The sequence below is a fragment of the Lemur catta genome, chromosome 9 (genome assembly GCF_020740605.2).
Source record: "Lemur catta isolate mLemCat1 chromosome 9, mLemCat1.pri, whole genome shotgun sequence".
NCBI lineage: Eukaryota > Metazoa > Chordata > Mammalia > Primates > Lemuridae > Lemur > Lemur catta.
The window spans coordinates 84833692-84854667 of NC_059136.1; the positions used below are offsets into that span (position 1 = coordinate 84833692).

Below are 20976 nucleotides of genomic sequence, written 5' to 3' on the forward strand. Positions count from 1 at the left end.
GCAAATCCAGACTGGTGGGGGCACTCTACAGGATCCTTGGCCGATACTCCTCTAGACTCTCAGTTACTGAGAAACTGTCCAGACCGGAGGAGACTGGGAGACATGACAACTAAATACAATTTGGTACCTTGTACTGGACTCTGCAACAGAAAGAAGACATTAATGGGAAAACCAGACAAATCCAAAAGTCTGGAATTTAGTTAATAGTAATGTTCCAGTATCAGCCTCTTAGTTTTGACAAATGTATCCCGGTAATATAGTAACAACATGGAAAACTGGGTGAAGGGTATACAGAAACTCACTGTACTATGTTTCCAACATTTTTATAATCTAAAATTATTTCAAAATAGAAAATTTTTTAAAGAGAAAGAAAGGGTATAGTTACCCACTATGTCGATTTTATAACCTACTAAAAGATTTCAAATTGAAGTTTGAAGAACACTGCTTTAGAAAATTTATGAGTCCTTCCAGCAAAAATGATCAGAAATGTTTGGTGCCCTCTAAGTGATTTTGCTGGAAAAAAAGGTATTTCAGAAAGTATTAATTATTAAAGGAAAATGTTAAAAACAGTTCTAACATGCAATTGTCAGTATTTATTCCAACTCTGCAATTTTCCATTCCTATATCATTATTCCCCTTGAGGACTAAATTTCTACACCTGATTTCTAGGAGACTAAAAAAGGGAAAGGAGATTGTAAAGAAGATGAATTCACGTTGTTCTAAAACTACAGAATTACTGGTAGGTGACACAAACAACTCAAGAAACAATAAAAACTGCAATTCTAAACTTGCCTTCTATGAGTTTCATCATCACTGTCCATGTGTAGCAATCGCCCTTGTAGACGCCTCTCTTCACTACGAAGTTGTTTTCTCATTTCTGATAATTCCATAATTACATTTTTTTTCTCCTCTGCAAATTCCCATTGATAAGTAAAAAACAAGTGAGGCGTAAGAACAAAAGATTAAACATTAAAACTAACCTGACTTATCATAAAACTAAAATGCTCAGAGACACATTTTCATGGAAGACATTTTTAATGTTTTATATATACAGATCATATTTACGAACATCATTAAGACCCACAAATACATTTTTGATAATATAGAAATTTCAAAAGTTAGGAGGTATTCTTTGAGTGGGGGGAGTGCAACTCTACAGGGGCAGCACGAGGGGGTTCCTTGTGGTGATGGGACAGTTCCGTATCTTGACTGCAGTGGTGGTTACACAAATCATACATAAGAACACACAGAACCCCCTCCCACACACACACAGAAAATACACTCACAAATGCATGTAAAAACTGGTCAATTCTGATGAAGGTCTGCAGAGCCTTCCAATGACATACAATGTCAGCTTCCTGGCTGCGATGCTGTACTAACTAGGGTGTTTCCACTGAGGGAGGCTGGGGGAAGGGCATACAACACCCCTCTATACCTCACAACTTTCTGTGAGACTATAATTATTTCAAAATAAAAAGTTAAAAAAAAGAAATACTCTAGATTACGGGTTTAATAGTTAACTCTACCTTCTGCACGGAGCTGATTTTTCCTGGCAGGTACCGGAGGAGACTGTGGCCTGGACATGGAACTTTCCTGTTTAACAATAATGACAAAGATACGCTCAGTACACCTTCTTTACTTAAAGCTTGAAGGGAGTGATTTATTGAAATACCTACAAGTACAGGAGACCAAACTCCACACCATCTACCTATAAAACTTACACATCCCTATCCACACTTACATCTAAAACCACATCTGTATCTGCTGTTCCTTCTCAGCACAATGGAAAGGCCCCTGCCCCCATTGAAAGAGAAGCCCTTGACCTGTGCTCTGTATCTGATAAATGACTCCCACCTCCTCCAATTATTGTCTTTCCTCAACTTCTTCCTCTCTCCAAGCACCTTCCTCTCAGCCTATGTGTAGAAACATCTTCGTTTTAAAAATAATTCTTCCCTCACCTTTCATCACCCACTGTTTCCTGTCCATTCGCCCCTTCTCCTCACAGCTGAGCTTCTTTAAAGAACAATAATGCAGCACTTCTGGGGTTCACTTCCTTGTTGCCATTCACTCCTCAACACACATCTTCTGCCTTTGCTGCTACACCCCACCACTCCAACAACACTGTCTTCACATAATTCACGGAGTGATTCCCAAGTGACAATGGGTATTTTAATCCCTCATTTTACTTGGCTTCTCAAACACTCATGTTTCCCCCAGTGCTGCATGCCAGGCCCTCTTTACTTCTCCCTCCAGACACTCTTGGAGACAACTGTACAAATTTAACAAGCACCAATATGTTGATGGCTTCCAAAATGACAAATCCAGTCCAGAACTCTTTCCTCAGCCACAACTCACATTTTCAACTCCCTACCCTACGTAGCCCTCACCAGACACCCGAGAGCTAGCATGACTCCCACCCACCACATGCTCAGTCAACAAACACCACTATTTACTATGTTTCTCAAATACATCATGAAGCTGTCACACCCTCTCAGCTCTTGGTGCCACTGCCTATTTAGCCCCTCAAAGACTCATATCTAGACTCCTGCAAAAGCATCTTATCTCCATGTTTATAGTCTTGCTCCAACCTCCAAAACGTACCTCCAAACCACTGCCTGAGAAAAGTGCCATGTCATTCCCCTACTTAAAATATTACAATGAATTCCCATGCATTATCTACCACAGACCTACTGAATCAGAATCTCAGAGGGTGGGATTTAGGAAGATGTTTTTCTAACACATTTCCTTTCCCTATCCTGGTAATCAGCCTGTTTGGAATCCACTGGCCTATGGGATGAAGTCAAAGCCCTCAGCATGCCATACAGTGCCCCACGTGTGTTCTGACCTCCACCCCCACTGCTCCCTTACTGCACTGGAATCATCAGGTCAGACCAAACCATGGAAGACCCTCCATGTGCGCCATGCAGCTTATACCGCCCTCTGTGACTGTGCACATGCTCAAAGTCCCTCACTCTCCTTCTCTTTATGGCAAATGCCTACTCATTATTCAAGTATCAACTAAAGGATAAATACTTCTTGAACATATTTCCTGCTCTCTTTTGATTGTAGCTCAGTATAAAGTATAAGAGACTTCATGAGCATAACTAGCTAGCTAGCTAGGTAGAAGATATACTTTCTTTTTTATTTCTTTTTAGAGACAGGGCCTCACTGTGCTGCCCAGGCTGGGCTGCAGTGGCACCATCATAGCTCACTGCAGCCTTGAACTCTTGGGCTCAAGCGATCCTCCTGCCTCAGCCTCCCAAGTAGGTGGGACTATAGGTGCATACCACCACACTCAGCTTTTTTTTTTTTTTTTTGGTAGAGATGGGGGCCTCCCTAGGTTGCCCAGGCTGGTCTTAAAGTCCCTGCCCACAAGTGATCCTCCTACCTCGGCCTCTCAAAGGGCTAGGATTACAGGCATGAGCCACCACGCCCAGCTTTAGAAGATATATTTTCAAAGAAAGGACCTTCTTGCAGGGGGCCTGGACAAGAATTATTTGCTCAATTACAGTTTGTCAAAAGAATTAAACTTTAGGGTACTATCAGTTACAACTGAAGCAGAAGATAAATTAATGTAGACAATACTTGTATTTCAGATCTAAAAAAATTTAATCTATTCAGATATGAAAAGAAAATCTTATTCCAATATCCCCAATCCAAACTAACTGAGCTAAGATTAAGAAATCAAAACAAAAAGTACATACATGAATAAAGGAACTTATGATGCTGTCAACCGAAGGAGGTCTTTGGAATTTGCTTGCAATTTTGTTCTGAAGAGCAGGAACTACAGGAGAAGGCTGTCTGAAGTGCTGAAAAATTTAAAAATATATATGCATGTGTGTATATACACATATATATCTAAGAAGTTCAGATTGTTATTGCTTTTATTTAATAAAATACTTTTTACAAAAAAATCAGAAATTCAATTACATAAGATCAAATATATTGGTTATGATAAACATAAATAGATTTAGATATCCTTATTAAAAGCATATGACTCTGATTAGGATAAAAAAAATCAACAAACTCAAGTAAAACAACAGCATACCAAATATTAGGAAAGCAACAGAAAAGAAAAGGCATAGCCAAAGTGAAAAATCATCTTGATAACAAAAAGGAAAATAGGACAATACAAAAAAAACTAAAATCCCTTTTCTGGAAAACAATATAAATCAACCTCCAGTATCTATATCCCCTGTGACCACAAATGGCATCATGGATGAGGGATTTTCCAGATCATAGTGGCGTTCTATGTCTCCATAAGAAAATAAAATGAGATTTCAGTTTACAGTGTAAATAGTCCCCAACTTTATATTAAAATAAAACATTGAAGACATAATAACTCCCAACAAAATGCAAAAATAATTATCTAGGCTTAAAAACAAAAGAAAAACCTAGACCAGAACATATGTATGGATTTTAAATTCTTCATTTTGCATGATAAAAAATTCACTGTGACTTTAATAAAATTAAAAATATGTGAGATAGTGTTTTTAAGCCTCTAGGTAACCACAAGCAGAATTATAAATATAAACTTTCTAAAGCATTGTAGAGGATAAAACAAACAAATCATAGTCCACATAACAAAAAAAACAAACTATCAAGGAAGCAAAAAACAAAGTCAGAAATTCAATTAATATAATCAAATATATTGGTTAGGATAAAAATAAATGGATTTAGATATCCCTATTTAAAAGATTATAACTCTCAGGATAAAAATATTCAACAAACTAAATAAACATACAAACTAACTAGAAAATAAAATATGGTGACACAAAGATAAAAACTAAAATAGCAGACAAAAAATAAGTATGAGGCATACAAAAATGGAAAAAAAATGACAGATACATGTTAATTTCAGAATTAAAGGCAAAACACATTAAATGGAAGAAAGTGATTTAAAACTTTATGGTACTTCACAATTAAACTATAAGTAATAAAATCATATGCTCCTGAGAAATAGTGTTTTTTAAAACAGAACAAGAAATTGGCAGAAACATAATTACGGGACACTAACAACTCTCATTCTTAATTGATGAATTTGACAATAAAAAATCTATGCTTTCTACTCAATTTTGCTGTAAACCTAAAACTGCTCTAAAAATAAACTTTATTAGTTTAAAAAAATTAATGATATGGCATTTGAATAATAAACGTTTAAAGGCTGAACAACTATATATCAAACTTGTATCCTAAGAATGAAGAGCATTGCCTAACACTCCTAGAACACTGAAAATAAACAACACAAACAAAAATATAGATCTTACTTATAAATTTTCTTTTAAATAATCTTTCAGTAAATTCTAATTGTGAATACTTATCATTTCCATCACTATAAAACCCTGGGATGAGAAATCAAATTAGCATATTTGAGCAGCTCAGAAATGGCTCATGCTATATGCAGTTCGTACACTGAACAGTATGAGACCACATCATAAATATACTACAGGAGTCCATTGGTTAAAAGGAAACTTTTTGTGAATCCTGCTTAGAAGAAATAATGTTTGTATAAATACAAATTTTCAAAAACAACTTTCTTACATTAAATTGGGCTAAATTTAGAAGATACACAGGGTTTTTCATTGTTGGTCTCCTAGCCAACTGCATCCAAACCCCTAAAGATGCTTATAAAATCCAGATTCTTGAACCTCTCTCAGACTTAGTAAATCACCTTGCAAGTGAGAACCCAGCAACTTGCATTTCTAATAAGCCTCCAACAACACTTAAGCATATAAAATTTTAAATGTAATTGTGAGATATGAGCAAGGGTGTCAACTAGATCCCCATAAGGGCCAATCAGCTTTCTAGAGAGAAAACTTCTGACTGACTCATGCACCTAACCCTGAACATCATCCTTTTATCTCAGAAATACAAGCTTCTCAGCTTCTTTTTAAATTTCCAATCCATTACGGACAATTATATAAAATAGAGTAAGAACAGATTACTAGATAAATAAAAAAATTTTAAAGGCATATAAAATACAGGCCCAATATTTGTATTAGTAGATTGAACAGACATAAAGTTACTTTGATAAGTTGTTATAATAGTTTCCAAACCCTCTCAATTTCTGTATTTAGTTTTGTCATGAACCGTAACAAACAGTTCACAGGGTGCTGATCCAAAGACCATACTCTCGTGTAGCACTGCTGTAGCCCATGGGAACAAGACTAAGAATGGCAAAGGTAAGTAAACACATTACATCCAATGGGCAAAAAATACCAACAAAGCACAGTGATAGCATCTCATATAAGAAGTTCAGTACAACGTGCCCAGATTAACCAATAAGATAGAACAGAAACAAAGGTTCCTTTTTCTAACAACTCCACAACTCTCACAGCAAAAGAGGGTTACATTATGGGTCTGACTGACATTTTTGTCTGAAATGTACCTTTGTGTCTTCCCCAATCATATTTTCTCTTTCATAGTAGTGCTGAAGTTGCAGGTTACGTTTTTCTTCTTCTTCTTTCTTCTTTTTTTCTGCTTCTTTTCTCCTTTCTTCAGCTAACCGAATAAGCTCTTCATTTTTTAGCCTTTGCTTTAAAATAAATAGAAAAATGTACACTCCATACGTACATTCTATAGTACATTCAAAAATGTGCTACCTCAATTCACAATTGCAAAAATGTGGAAACAACCCAAGTGCCCATCAATACATGAGTGGATTAATAAAATGTGGTATATGTCTACCATGGAGTACTACTCAGCTATAAGAAACAATGGTGATATAGCACCTCTTGTATTTTCCTGGATAGAGCTGGAACCCATTCTACTAAGCCAAGTATCCCAAGAATGGAAAAATAAGCACCACATGTACTCACCATTAAATTGGTTTCACTGATCATCACCTAAGAGCACATTTAGGAATGACATTAATCGGGTGTCAGGCAGATGTGGGAGGGGAGGGGATGGGTGTATACACACATAATGAGTGTGATGCGAACCGTCTAGGGGATGGACATGCTTGAAGATCTGATTGGGGGAGGGGCCCAAGGGCAATATATGTAACCTAAACTTTTGTACCCCAATAATATGCTGAAATAAAAAAAATGTGCTATCTTATTGGTCTGATATAAAGTGATAAAATTAAAGATATGGATGATACAGCGTTAACATAAAGAAGTTGTCTGCTTAATAATAAATATTAGGCATCTTTTATAACATCTTTAGTCAGCCTACAACTATTTTTTACTTAAATCATCATTTACCCCTTTTCTTAAATTACTCTTTCACCTTAATAAAATATCTAATGAATGGATATTGATCTGTATTTTTGAAATGTACTCTAAGACATTTATTTTTTTATTCTCCTTTGTAAGTAACAAATATTTTTTTCAAGTTAAAGATTGCACTTTAAGATTAAGTAGTAAAACGGTAGGGGAAAAAATGCACCTCCTCCTCTTTCTCTCTCTTCTTTTCCTGTTCCTCTTCATATTCTTGCTGAATGCGTGCCCGCTGTTCTGCAAGCCGCCTCTCTTCTCTTTCTTCTGCAATTCTCAGTCTCTCTCGCTCTGCTTCCTCTCTTTGTTTCTTTTCCTCAATCTTAAAGAATTAAACCAGTTATTTATTTTATAAAACTATTAAAAAGTCAGAATACTACTTATTTTTTCCTGGTAGCCTATAAATTCAACATTTGTACCTTCTTTTTGCAAGTTCCTAAATTTTTTAGTCTCCTATTTTTTTTAGGGAGGCTACATGATATACTGTACTATCAAAAGCTATGAGTTAAATTCCAGCCCCATTAAATATTATGTCCTTAAAAAACTTGCTTGTCCTCAGTTTTCTCACCTGGTAAAAAGAGTTATTAATGTCTGTATCTCAAAGGAGTGCTCAAAGAATTAAAGTGAAACAATGTCTATAAAGAACTGAAAGTTTCTCCTATACAAAAGGTTCTCAGTAAATAATTCATGACTATATTATTCTATAATGATTACTACTATTACATCTCAAAATCCTTGGACTTGACTAGTATTCTGAAACAACAGTGAGTATTTCAGTATTCAATCATTTTTTATGCAAGAAGCACTTCTTCCAAATGCCTTTTCTTCTTTCCTATTTGGTAGGTCAATGGAGAAAGAACTAAAGCTGTTAGATGTAGGATTTAGGTCACAAAGATTCATAACTGTTTTGTCTTGAATGCTACCTGGGCCTGCAATGTTGAGTACTCTGGGCGGGATACTCTAAGGCAGAGCCGAGGATCTGAGAGACAGAGGGCCCTCAGAGGTAGTCCTCATCCTCCATGAAGGAGGCAGAGAAGAATGGCAGCACGGGTTCCAGGTATTCATGACTCTGGTTTAAGAACATCAACAGATTTTAGTTCCCCTTACAAATAGACTATGATGATCCATAATACTTGTTTTTCTTCTCTGCATTTCCTCTAGCTTCAAGGTTGCTCTATCTAGTGCTGTCAATTTTTGAGCTATAAGAACTCTACTCTTCTCAAATGTCCCATGATTTTATATACTAGGCCTTTTTCTAACACTTCTTTCTTACAACACTATTAAATATGCACAAGCATAATATTTAGTACTTTTTGTAAGCAATGTGATACAATGTGCATGCAATCACTTCTTCAAGTACAACATACCTAGAGAAAACATCATTCATAATCCAACAAAATCTCCTGTTCAACACTCAGTTCCTCCTTCTTGCTACTCCATGAAAAAAAAAAAAATCACACTCACAGGGTCACTTCTCCATCAAAATCAAATACTACTAGTTTGTAAACCACTAATGGACCATACCCTAGGGAATGCAAAGCTTAATGCCAACAGGAATGCTACACAACAAAAAGAGTAAAGCTGTCTTCTAGGTCATGGATATCAAACTGTATAATATGAAAGTGCTTCAGAGGTCTTGCAGATATTTTATTAAGTTTAATTATTTTTAAAGCTATAACTAAAAACAAACACAAGTGTTATTTACTAAATTTTAATAGCATGAAAACTTCTGATGCATTAACGAGCTAAATGTATAACTTAATTGTGCAGATCTTGGGCTTCTCTTGCCATCTTTGTGCATAGATTTGAACATTTTATAATATTCAACACTTAAGTTTTAGATACTTTTTGTCTGACATTCCATTGTTGATAGTATAATAAATACCATTTTCTTAGAATTCTGTGTTAGATTTTGTTTTGGGTGGGCGAAAGAAATTTTTAAGAGGCTGCTAAAAGAAAAATTTGAAAACTACCATTTGAGAGCAATCCATTCACAGATACACTGAGGGTACACAGGATGGGAGAACCAAAGGCTGAAACCAAAATAGTCAAAGCTTCCCCCATTACTATAGTTTTTTTCTGGAGGGAAAGAATTCCTAGAGATCCCTATAATGTGTGGTACCTACAGATACATTACTTAAAGTCGGGAGACGGGTTCAAGCACTGGCCTCACAATTTGCTAGCTCTGATACCACGGGCAAGCCTGTTAGTCTGTGTTTTAGTTGCATGTCATAAAACAGAGATAATACCACCTTTGTCACAGACTATTGAGGTTTAATGAGATACTATATATAAAATTATAAGCAAGAAAACGCTATATAATTGTAACTTTTTTTTTTTGGCTGAATTCCACCTTAGCCCATGGTAAGACTTGCTAAGTAAAACAGGAGTTACTTAAATTGGGACTTGCTGTCATTATGGACAATATACCACAGGGTCCTTCAAGTTCAACAGGTAACTATACCCTCAATCTGCTGCCACCTGACTTGGATGAACAATACTCTTGGGATCTCCGATGCCACTCTCTCACATTCAATATCTATGTTGTTTCTGTTGATCCTTACAAAGGCCTTTCCACCTATTTCCACTGTAACCACTCTAGTAAAATCGCCCTGCTTTCAGTCTTTTCAATCCTCCGTTAATACATCTTAAGCATTACTGTCAGATCAATCATCCTTAAAGACTATATCCATTATGTCACTGCCTTATTTAAGAGTCAACAATAATTAGTATTAGAAAGAAGATGACATGTTAAAGTGGAATCTGTTTAAGGGTTTAGTATTAGATTGGATAGCCTTAAATGTCAGGCTAAAGAGTCTAGACAATTTCTGTAGGCAAAGAAAAGCTACTACCAAGTTTTGAGTAAAGAATAGCACGTGAAAACTCGTATCAAAGGAATATTAACCTGGCCGTAAGATTAATCTGATACTGGGATGTAAGCGTGGGTGTGAAAAGGAGGGAGGTAAGGAAAGAAGAAACTGTGAGTCCCTTTTGGGTCAGTATATCTCATTCATCTCAGACTCCATTCCTAGTATTCAGCATAAGGTGGACACAGTGTGGGAGTTCAATAAGTCCGTTAGCCTAATAAACACTGGACACCCAAGTGTCTTCCTCTGAGAATAGTCTGGGCATCTCTACTATCTTAAATACTATTTACTTACATACATAAATGGGGCAAATAATTGCAAAATATGGCTATCTTATATCTCATTTTATTTATTTACAATCTGTAATGAGTCAAGAATATAAAATCATTTGGAAAAAAACTATTGATTTTCTACTAACTTATAAACACCTATAAAGACATCTAGAATGCCCAACAGATGAATATTTTAGTAATATTTTAGTCTTTCAGTTTTAAAAATCTCAGCATTCAATTCTCAATTAATGATTTAATAAAGTTTAGAAATGATTAAGTCAACCACCATACCTAATATGTCTCATTTCCTTTTTCCAGATATACTGAAATAATAATTTAGTAATACTTATACCTGATATAAATTAAGCATTTTAGATAATTGCATGGCATTTTATAACTTAATATTTATCCTGTGGAGAAAATTTCTGTAAGTTCAGTTTATTAAAATTCTTATGAAACTTTGAAACTATGATCAAATAAGCATTTCACCTGGAAACGAAGAAAATTCTTGTATAATTCTTGCTGTTTAATCTGAAGTTCAGTTGGAGGCTCACCAAATATATTTCCCCGAGCAAAAGGAGAGCTCTGTGTTTGCATGTGACCTTAAAAGAGATGTTTTGCAAAAATATACCATTAGCTAATGCTTAGAAAATGTAAAAGTTAAAGAATAAAAGAGTTTTTGCTAATAAATTCGTATTTTTAAAAACTGCTAAACACAGAAGACCAGGTTAAAACCAGAAGAAGAAGGCTGGCATTAAAATCTGAAGATCAGATGAAAAGTAACAAAAGAAAGAAAAATGGTAAAACTAAAATAAAATTAACAGTTAAAAAATTATACTGTATCTAATAGCTAAACAACACCAAGGAAATGTAAATGCTAATAGCCTAAATAACTCTCATTGCAGCAAAGGCTTTAAAGCAGAATTTATGAAGAAAAAAAAAGTACATGTTTAAATTCTTATGTATGTGACTATCCTTTTAACTTAAGAATACTGCTTAACTGCATTAAAATGTATTATATATGTATATTTTAAAATTTCTAAAATTGTTTTTAAAAATCAGTGAGTCCAAAATTCTTCTCATCTGTAGTTTAAACAATAGATTAGGAATTTAGCTATAAGAACATTATTAACAATTTTAACAAATTAGAATGAGTCTTAATCATTGCAATAGTTTTTATTTTAAAAACTGCCAGAGCCTGGCACAGTGGCTCACACCTGTAATCCCAGCAATTTGGGAGATCAAGGCAGGGGATCATTTGAGGCCAGGGGTTCAAGACAATCCTGGGCAACACAGTGAGATCACGTCTCTACAAAAAATATAAAAATTAGCTGGATGTAGTGGTGCACACCTGTTGTCTTAGCTACCTGTGGGCTAATGCAAGAGGATCACAATGAGCCCAAGTAGTTAGAGGTTATAAACTCTTGAGCCAAGAGTTTGAAGCTATAGTGAGCTATGATCAACCCTGGGCAACACAGTGAGATCATCTCTTAAGAAAGAAAACTATTAAATTAATGAGATAAAAACATGAATAATAATTATATATTACCTATAAATAGTTCTATATATTCTTAAAAGGGAAAAAATATTTCATAAAAGCACTTTGAAAAACAATTGTACCCTTGGAGTCTCTCTGAATGCAGATAGAAAAAAAATGACATTTAAATTTAAGCCTCACATAACTTTTTATATTATTTTTAAGTTTCTGACACATTCTTTACATCATCAATCCAAAGCATGTATTTCTCTCATTCATGTAGGTTTGTGTAGACAGACTGCTTTGCAGTGTAGCTGCCATTCAGGTCTATTTTGCCTTTGTATTTAAATTTATTAACGCTTATTTGAACAGATCAGCAGAAAGCCAAATTAATACTTAGACATTATCAATACTTTTTTCCACTAGAAAAGTTTGCCATTGAAAACAATCTAAATATACACTTTGAAGGTTCTTGTAAATCTTATGCTGTGGCGGAAAAGCTGATTAGCAAAACAAAATTGAGTAGTGTGTTTCACTTTCATGATCACTCATATTCTAAACCTTTGGGGCAATTAGAGAAGATATACTACTATTAGAGACAGATAAATCCTTTTAGAAATGAATAAACTATCAAATATACAAAGAAAATAAAAGTGTATCTAGATATCATAATAAGCTAAAAAAATAAATTTAAGCCAAACTAGTATTGGACTTCATAAATAGCAGCTCATCTAAAAACTGTAAAGTAAAACAATGAACATCATGAAGTGCCTCACAAACAGGCCTAATGAAAACGAAACATTAGAGGATAATGAACCTTAAACACATAAATTCAATTTTCACATATATTAGAGTTCCTCAAGGCCTTTAAAATATTAAATGCCACATATATCCACAGTCACGTATGTATATATATATACACACACATACATACATACACACACATGCACTCATGCACGTATATATGGCATTGCATAAATTAGGTAGCTTTGGATAGTTTCTTGCATTCACAAAGTTTATTTTAGGTTAATTTGTAGAGAAATGAAGTCTAATTTAGGGAATTTCAATTCACAAAAAAAGGGAAATGTTACACATTTTATGATTTTTTAATGATTTCTTAAAATAGAGCATGTTGGCAACACCACCAGCATAAAAACCTGGCAGTGGTACAGAAAGGCTATAGACAACAAATTTTGCTTCTGTGTTCAATCATCAGGCTTATGCTTTTTGGGAAGGGGTCATGGAAACTATTGATTTTCCAGTGTTTTTGCTTGGTAAGCAGACCAAGCAGCCTAAAAGTGTTACTACTAACATAGAGAAAGTTCTAGGCTGAGACAAAACTACAAAGAATACTTGGTATGGAAGAAAAGGGTAGAGACAGAATCTATATAGCACTGAGATCTCAATACAGACTACTAAAAGCAGCGGCAAATGAAGAAGAAAAAAATAATGATAATCAGAAGTCAAAATTCTCTCTTAGCAGCAACAATATGAAAAGGTGTTTTGATACTCTTACAACACACTGAATTATTACAGATTAAGAGAGCCAAATCAATAATGTCATCAAAATCATAAGTTCTAATTTTAGTGCTCCAAAAATCAAAACTGGATCCAATGGGTAAAAATCCATTGTGGATCAAAGTAAGAAAGCATGTTCTCATAATGAGAGATCAAACACTGGAACAGACTGCCCACAGCAACAGCAAACAACCCATCTCCTAAAGTGTTCAAAAAGGCTGTAGTGATTAGAGCTGCCATCAAAGATTTGAAAGATACAGAGCTAGTGACTCTAATCACAGCTGCCTATGTAACTCATCAGTTTAGCCAATAATAAGAGTTAAAAACAAAAAAAACCCAGCGGGATCAGTCAAAAACATTTTAGAACTTCCTAATGGAAAGTTCTTTTCTAGTCTAACATCAAAACGTCAGTGAAAGTACAAAAGCAGAATTTTGCAATAAATAAATGGTTACTTATATAGGCATTAAAATATAGTGCAAGGTGGTATATTCTTTAAACTTCATTTGATTTTTAAATATATAACACACTTTCATATATACTTGACAACTTTTCCTGGCATGACATTACAAAGATACTGAATAAACTTTTAATTTATAGAATTTTTAATTAAAGAAAGTTAATAGTAAATCAAAGATATTTGATTAAGAAAGAGGGATGTAACCAGATATTAAATGTTTAATTACTTCATTTCTTTGTATACTATGATTTTAAAAGGGAGGGTAAATGATTACTAAAAGCAAAAAGTGAATTTTCTTATACAATTTATCATATCACAATAGATACCTTTTCACTAATTCTAATTCAAATGGTTATGGGCATAAGAAGCAAACTGTATATGTGTAAAAAGAGTGTTTTATTTTAGGAAATGTCCCCCAACTATCAAAATAAAAATGGTAGCAGCAGCTAAATTATACATAGCAAGTTACAAAGCTGAGAACTACACAGTATTAAGAAGCAACTTTCCCCTATGTACTTTTTTTCAAAATAACTACGAAGATATAGCATGAATACTTCATTATGCTTCCTGAATCAGAGTAATCCAATTCTCCAAATCACAATAAGAACTTAGTCAAAGAAGAGAACAGAAATATTACTGAACAACTTTAGAAACGTAAGAAAAGAAAAAGAAAAAGAAAAATAGAATGTAATTAAAAACCTGAGTTTTTATTTGCAGAATCTTCTAGGTTCTCAGCATTTGAAGTGGCTAAATTTTGGTCTAGAGATACAACAGCCCTTTTATCTTCATATGTTCTTGCATCTGGGTTATGGTAGGCATCTATGTTTTGTCTGTGCATCCTATTCAAATCAGCTGAGAGGAAAAAATAAGCCATTTATTTCAATAAACACATTTCTATATTGGGTATGCTTAATACATTTTCTTAAAAAGGGAATTACAGATAAAACCAATAGGACAAAGCTGGGAATAATTCAATGATACGTTGGTGTCCTGAAAACAGAAACAAAATTATCAAAACTTAAGATTTTTAAAAAATAATCCTGCAAAATAAACTCAAAATTAATAGAGAAATTAAGGATATATAAATCTTTCACAATCCATAGAAACCATATTAACAGTATTTGTTACTTCAGAACTTAAAACTTCTTTAATTAGAACACAGCAACAATTTAAAATAAGTAATAGTGAAATCTTCCAAACATCATTAGCTCTCCCATTGAAAACACAAAATCACATAGAGTGGAGTTTTAAAATATATCCACAAATTCTTTGACAATCCTCCCTCAAAATGTGAAGCTCAAGCCCTCTCCTCTTCAGTATGGTCTGGTCACTTCTTATGACCAGGATATCGCAGAAATGATGGTATATGACTTCTGAAGCTACTTCATAAAAGAAATGATTTCCACCGTGCTTGATCTATGGATCACTCATCCTGAAGAAAGCCAACTGCCATACTATAAGGACACTAAAGGAGCTCTATGGAGAGACCCACATGACAAGGAACTCAGGCCTCCTGAGCCACACAAGGGAGCCATAGTGGAAATGAGTCCTCCAGTCTCCATCAAGCCTTCAGATGACTCTGCAGCCTCAGCCAACATCTTGGGCCACAACCTCATGAGAGACCCTGAGACAGATGGCTGAGATAAATCACTCACAAATTACTAACCCACAGGACTGCAAGATAATAAATGTTTATTATTCCAAAACACTAAGTTTTGGGATAATTTATTACATGGCAATAGATATTTAATATTCATAGCAAAAATCTGAGCACCTACAACTGGATCAAACAACCAGTCTATCCCCAAAACAGACCTGAATGATTACAGAACTTAAAAGCTTTAACAATACTCTAGCCTGGGCTAGACTCTGTCTCAAAAAACAAAAATAAAAACAAAACAAAACACAAAAAACGACAACAACAACAACAAAAAAAAACAAGAAAACCCGAGACAGTATGGCAGTAGTGAAAGTGAAATTAAACCTGGATATAAGAAGTATCATTACGAAGTTATGAAGCCTGTTATGTTCAAGAATGTATTTTGAACATGAATCACAATTAGAATTCCAGATAGAACATGGCAAATCATATGTGAATGTTACAAAAGAGAACAGGAGTTCAGAATTCAGGAAAGTGCTCATCTTGTTGCAATATTTAGCACAGCTTAAACTTGGATAATGGCTAGGAGCTTCACAGGTGAAGATAAGTGGGAAAGCGTACTAGAGAAATAGAACAATGTGAGAAAATGTCCCAACGGGGTAAAACATGAAGAGAGTTCTGGCAACATTAAAGGAGTCAAAGCACACCTAATAGAGCAATGACAAATAAGATAGAAAACTATAGGCTGGAAGCCTATTCTGGAATATCCTAAAAAACACTGATGGTTCTCAATTTTGTTCTGTAGATGATAATGGAGACAGTTTTGGTAGTTACAGAAGTAGCATTAGTGTATTAGTCTGTTTTTTGTTGCTGTAACAGAATACCACAGATTAAGTAATTTATACTGAAGAGCAATTTATTGCCTCACAGTTCTAGGGGCTGGGAAGTCAAATAGCAGGGTGCTGGCATATAAAAGGGTGTTAAACTCACTCCTTTATAACAGCACAAATCCCACCCATGAGGGTGGTGCCCTCATGGCCTAATCACCTCTTAAAGATCCCTCCCCTTAATACTGTTACAATGGCAGTTAAATTTTAACATGAGTTTTGGAGGAGACAAACATTCAAAACCACAGCAATTAGTAATAATGGCAACTAACATTTAATTTTCACCATTTTTCTAAACTACATAGTAACCTGTGTGGTATGGCACTATTATTTTCACCCCAGCATTATATATGAGAAAATTAAACAAATTAATTTGCTCAAAGACCACAAAGCCAGTAATTACCAGAGCAAGGATATGAACATGGTCAGTGAGACTCCAGAATCCTCAGTAATTTTTTGAGTATAGAATAAATATACTTTGGTTAGATACATGCTATGGCTTGGATGTGAAAAACAAAGGAGGACAATTTAGAAGTAATAAGGAAATGGCAACAGCCCAGGCAAATGATAACTCTCAATTATGGTGGCAGTACAAATGAAAATGAAGAGAATTCAAGAAACACTGAGAGGCAGAACCTATGATTAGGCTTATTAACTGACTGGATATGGGGAGTCAAAAGGACTCTAATTTTTAGTTTGAATTATGAACAATTATGATGCCTTTAAAAGAAAAAGGCAAATAAAGATGAGCTGGATTTTTTTTTTTTGGGGGGGGGGACAGAGTCTCGCTCTGTTGCCCGGCCTAGAGTGCCGTGGCATCAGCCTAGTTCACAGCAACCTCAAACCCCTGGGCACAAGCGATCCTCCTGCCTCAGCCTCCAGGGTAGCTGGGACTACAGGCATGCGCCACCATGCCTGGCTAATTTTTTATATGTATATTTTTAGTTGTCCAGCTAATTTCTTTCTATTTTTTTAGTAGAGACGGGGTCTCGCTCTGGCTCAGGCTGGTCTCTAACTCCGAAGCTCAAACGATCCACCCGCCTCAGCCTCCCAGAGTGCTAGGATTACAGGCGTGAGCCACCGCGCCTGGCCCGATGAGCTGGATTTTTAAAGTTAAGTTTGGTTTTATACACTAGGTATAAATAATCTATCAAACATCAAGAGTAGAAACGCAGAAGAAACGTTAGAAATGAAGTAAAGAGTTTTGAAAGTGGTGAGGGGCAGAGAAAGAGATTTGAAGATCATGCATAAAGAAGACCTAAGGAGTGACACAGGAATAGAAGAGATGATGTGGGAGAGAACGGATGAAGGGATGAGTATATGTAACTCAAGGAACACATGAGGTTAGAAGATAGTCCTTGGAAGAAAGATCATGTTCACAAACCTAGAAGAGTCTAATCTTAGTTCATAGCACACATCCAGCAAATGTTAGCTGAAGTGAGGACAGCATCTCAGAAGATGCAGAGGACTTAAAGGAAAAAGGAACTGTCAACCCAGTTCAAAGAGGATAAGAACTGAGTAAAAATAATTAAATTGAAATTCGAGCATCTTTTTTTTTTTTTAAATGCAGCATCAGTACAGGAGTGGAAGCTAAAAGTCGTATTATAGAAGATTAAGCAATAAGAGGGTGGAAAGAAGTAGCAGCAACAAGCACAGACTACTTTTTGAATGTGTTTTACATGAGGGAAGTATTTGTTTGTGTTTAAGAATACAAGGGACCTAAGCATTTTCAGAGGTAGAAGGGAAGAAACAAACAGAAAAAATGCAAGAGAGAAGGGATTGGATAAAATTGCAAGAAAATTCCCAAGTACCAAAAATCGTCAAGGCAGGTATGTGTTCGCAAAAACATCGGCAAATCCTGGGATCTATCTGAATATGGGAGGCAAATAAAAACAGAAAGATAATGGAAAAGTTGAGCTCATGAGCTAAAAGATTTGGTCCCCGAAAAGTCGGAAAAATCAAAGAAAAAAACTCAAACATGAAACCAATCTCATTGTCATCCAATTCACTAGAACAGCATAAGATAGGCCTGTATATATGTCACCATGAATAATATTATACACAGTATTCGTCTATTTTTTCCTATTACTAGACTGCAGTATATCAAGTCCATTCCTTCCAGATGATACCCAGAGCTCTGCTGCCAAACTAGCGAGTGCTTACGGAATGCAATCTCAGTTTGATAGTCAACTACACAAACTGTACATTAAAAGATAAATATCCTATATATAAACAAACTTCAAAATCAATAACATTATCTGCTGTTGTGGTTATACATCAACCTCTCAATTAGAGTAATATAGTCAATGTATATAAGAGGAAAATTAATTTCATCAGAGTACATAATTATTAAGAGTTAAGACTATCAGATTTAGCAATCAAAACAAATCCTTGTTGCCTTTATTGGAAAAAAATGATTTGTCAATCAACTGGTCACTCTTTTTCCATCTTTCTGTGAAGTGGTAAGATAAAAGATTTGAAATCAGCTAAAAAATGAAAATAAAAAAAGGTACATGAATCAAGAGTGTAATTTGCCAATTGCAAAGATTGGGCTTTATTTTAAATGTAAATCACATCACTTAATAAAAAATTATAAACATTATAAGAATAATTCTACAACTGACAGAATAACCAAAAAAAAAAAAAAAAAAACGCCACAGATTTGTGAGTGGGAAAATACTATAATTCTACTCCCTAAACAATTTACCAGACCAGGGCTTAATTATATGATACAGATAAACATACACAAATAGTATTTAATTTTTTTCATTCTTTATCTTTTTTATAACCCTAAATGAATACTTTGAAATTAACTTCAGAAGTTAGCTGCTACTCTTTATATTTTGGTGGAAGATACACACCAAAATATTTTTTAATGGCTATGATAAGGTAAATATTACTATAAGCCCATGATTATTCAGTAATTCATGGCTGACATACAAACTATTCTATAATGAATTGATTCAGAAAGCTAAGCAAAATTTCCAACCGTAGCCACTAGTAATGCATATTTCAAAATTAACCTAATTTAAAATATATACACAGTCTCTAAGGTTAGTAAAAATCTAACTGGTGGTATATTAATCTCACAAACTTAAAAACAATGAAATCATTAAAAGTATATTCTCTGAACAAAACAGAACACAAACTAGAACTGAATAAAAGAAAGCTCTCCACAAAATCCCCAGACACTTGAAAATTTTTAAAACTCACTTCTAAATAACTGATGGGTCAAACAAAAGCCACAAGAAAAATGAGAAAGTTGAATTGAATGACATTAAAAAATAAAACATATCAAAATGTGTGAGACACAAGCTAAAACTACTCAGAGGCAAATTTGTACCATATTTAAATTCATAGAAAATAAATAATGTCTCAACTCACAATCTAAGTGTCCACATGAAGAAATTAGAAGAAAGGTAAGCACAAAGCAAACTAAAGGAAGAAAAGAGTAGAAACAAGAGCAGAAATCCATGAAACAGGAAGAAAAGAAGAAGAAAATCAATAAAAACACTATTTTATGAAAAGATCAATAAACTGATAAACCTCCTGCCAGACTGATGAAGAAAAAAAGAGAATATACAAATTACAAATATCAGGAATGAATGAGGAGCCATCACTGTAGGTTCTACAGACATTAGAAGAAGAAATGAACTTTATGCCAGTAAATTCAATGCTTAAATAAAATGGATAAATTCCTTGGATGATTCAAACCACCAAAGCTCACAAAAGAAGAAATAAACTGAGTATTTCTTTACCTATTAAGTAAATTCAATCTATAGTTTAAAACCTTCCCAAAACAGAAATTCCCAGCCCACATGGCTTCACTGGTAAATTCTACCAATAGAAGAAACACTTCCCAACCTTATGTTATGAGGCTAGCATTACCTTGATATCAAAATCAGACAGTGACATAAGAAAATAAAAACAGACAAGTATCTCTTATGTGCCTAGATGCAAAAACCCCTAGCAAAATATTAGCAAATCAGATTATACAAAATATATTTTTAAAAAGGGACAAATGCAGCACAGTTTATCCTAGGAATGCAAGACTGGCTGAATATTCAAAAATCAATCAATGTAATTTACCATATGTCAGAAGGGTAAAAAGGCCCCATTATCATCTCAATAGATGCAGAAAACCACTTGACAAAATCCAACATACATTAATAATAAAAACTCTGAGCAAAGTAGGAGTAGAAAAAAAAATCCTCAATGTGATAAAAAGAAAAATCTTCAAAAAGCCTATAACTAACTTAACGGTAAAAGACTGAATGCTTTCTACCTAAAATCTTGAACAAACAGTAATGTCTGCTTTCATGATTTCTAAACATTGTCCTGGAGTTCCTAACCAGTGCAAAAAGCAAGTAAAATAAATAAAAGACATTTAAGATTGGAAAGGAAGAAGTAAAATCAGCTTTGTCTGCAGATAATGTCTACATTAAAAAAAAAAAAAAAAAACCTGCTAAGAATCTACAAAAAACTAGTAAAACTAACAAGTTAATTTATAGCAAGGACATAGAATACAAGGATGATATACAAACAACAATCGTATTTTTAGGGATACTATTGACATATACAAGACCTGTCAGTGAAAACTATAAAATACTGCTGATAGAAACTAAGTAGAAAGCAATAAATGGACAGATATTCCACATAAGTAGATCAAAAAACTCAATA

General features: G+C 34.4%; 1 protein-coding gene across 10 annotated transcripts in view; it reads right to left on the reverse strand.

The window, feature by feature from the left end:
- CSPP1 (centrosome and spindle pole associated protein 1) overlaps window positions 1-20976 on the reverse strand; it is a 114467-nt gene that overhangs the window by 27180 nt on the left and 66311 nt on the right. For all 10 annotated transcript variants that reach the window (XR_006737144.1, XR_006737145.1, XM_045560550.1 and 7 more), the window contains 7 exons: window positions 14509-14661; window positions 10846-10958; window positions 7390-7539; window positions 6389-6535; window positions 3705-3809; window positions 1527-1593; window positions 793-910 (listed from right to left, as the gene is read on the reverse strand). Coding sequence is in view for 8 of the 10 variants with exons in the window: in XM_045560550.1 (XP_045416506.1) it covers window positions 793-910; window positions 1527-1593; window positions 3705-3809; window positions 6389-6535; window positions 7390-7539; window positions 10846-10958; window positions 14509-14661 (853 nt within the window). In the remaining 2 variants the exon portion in view is untranslated. The remainder of the gene's footprint in view (window positions 1-792; window positions 911-1526; window positions 1594-3704; window positions 3810-6388; window positions 6536-7389; window positions 7540-10845; window positions 10959-14508; window positions 14662-20976) is intronic.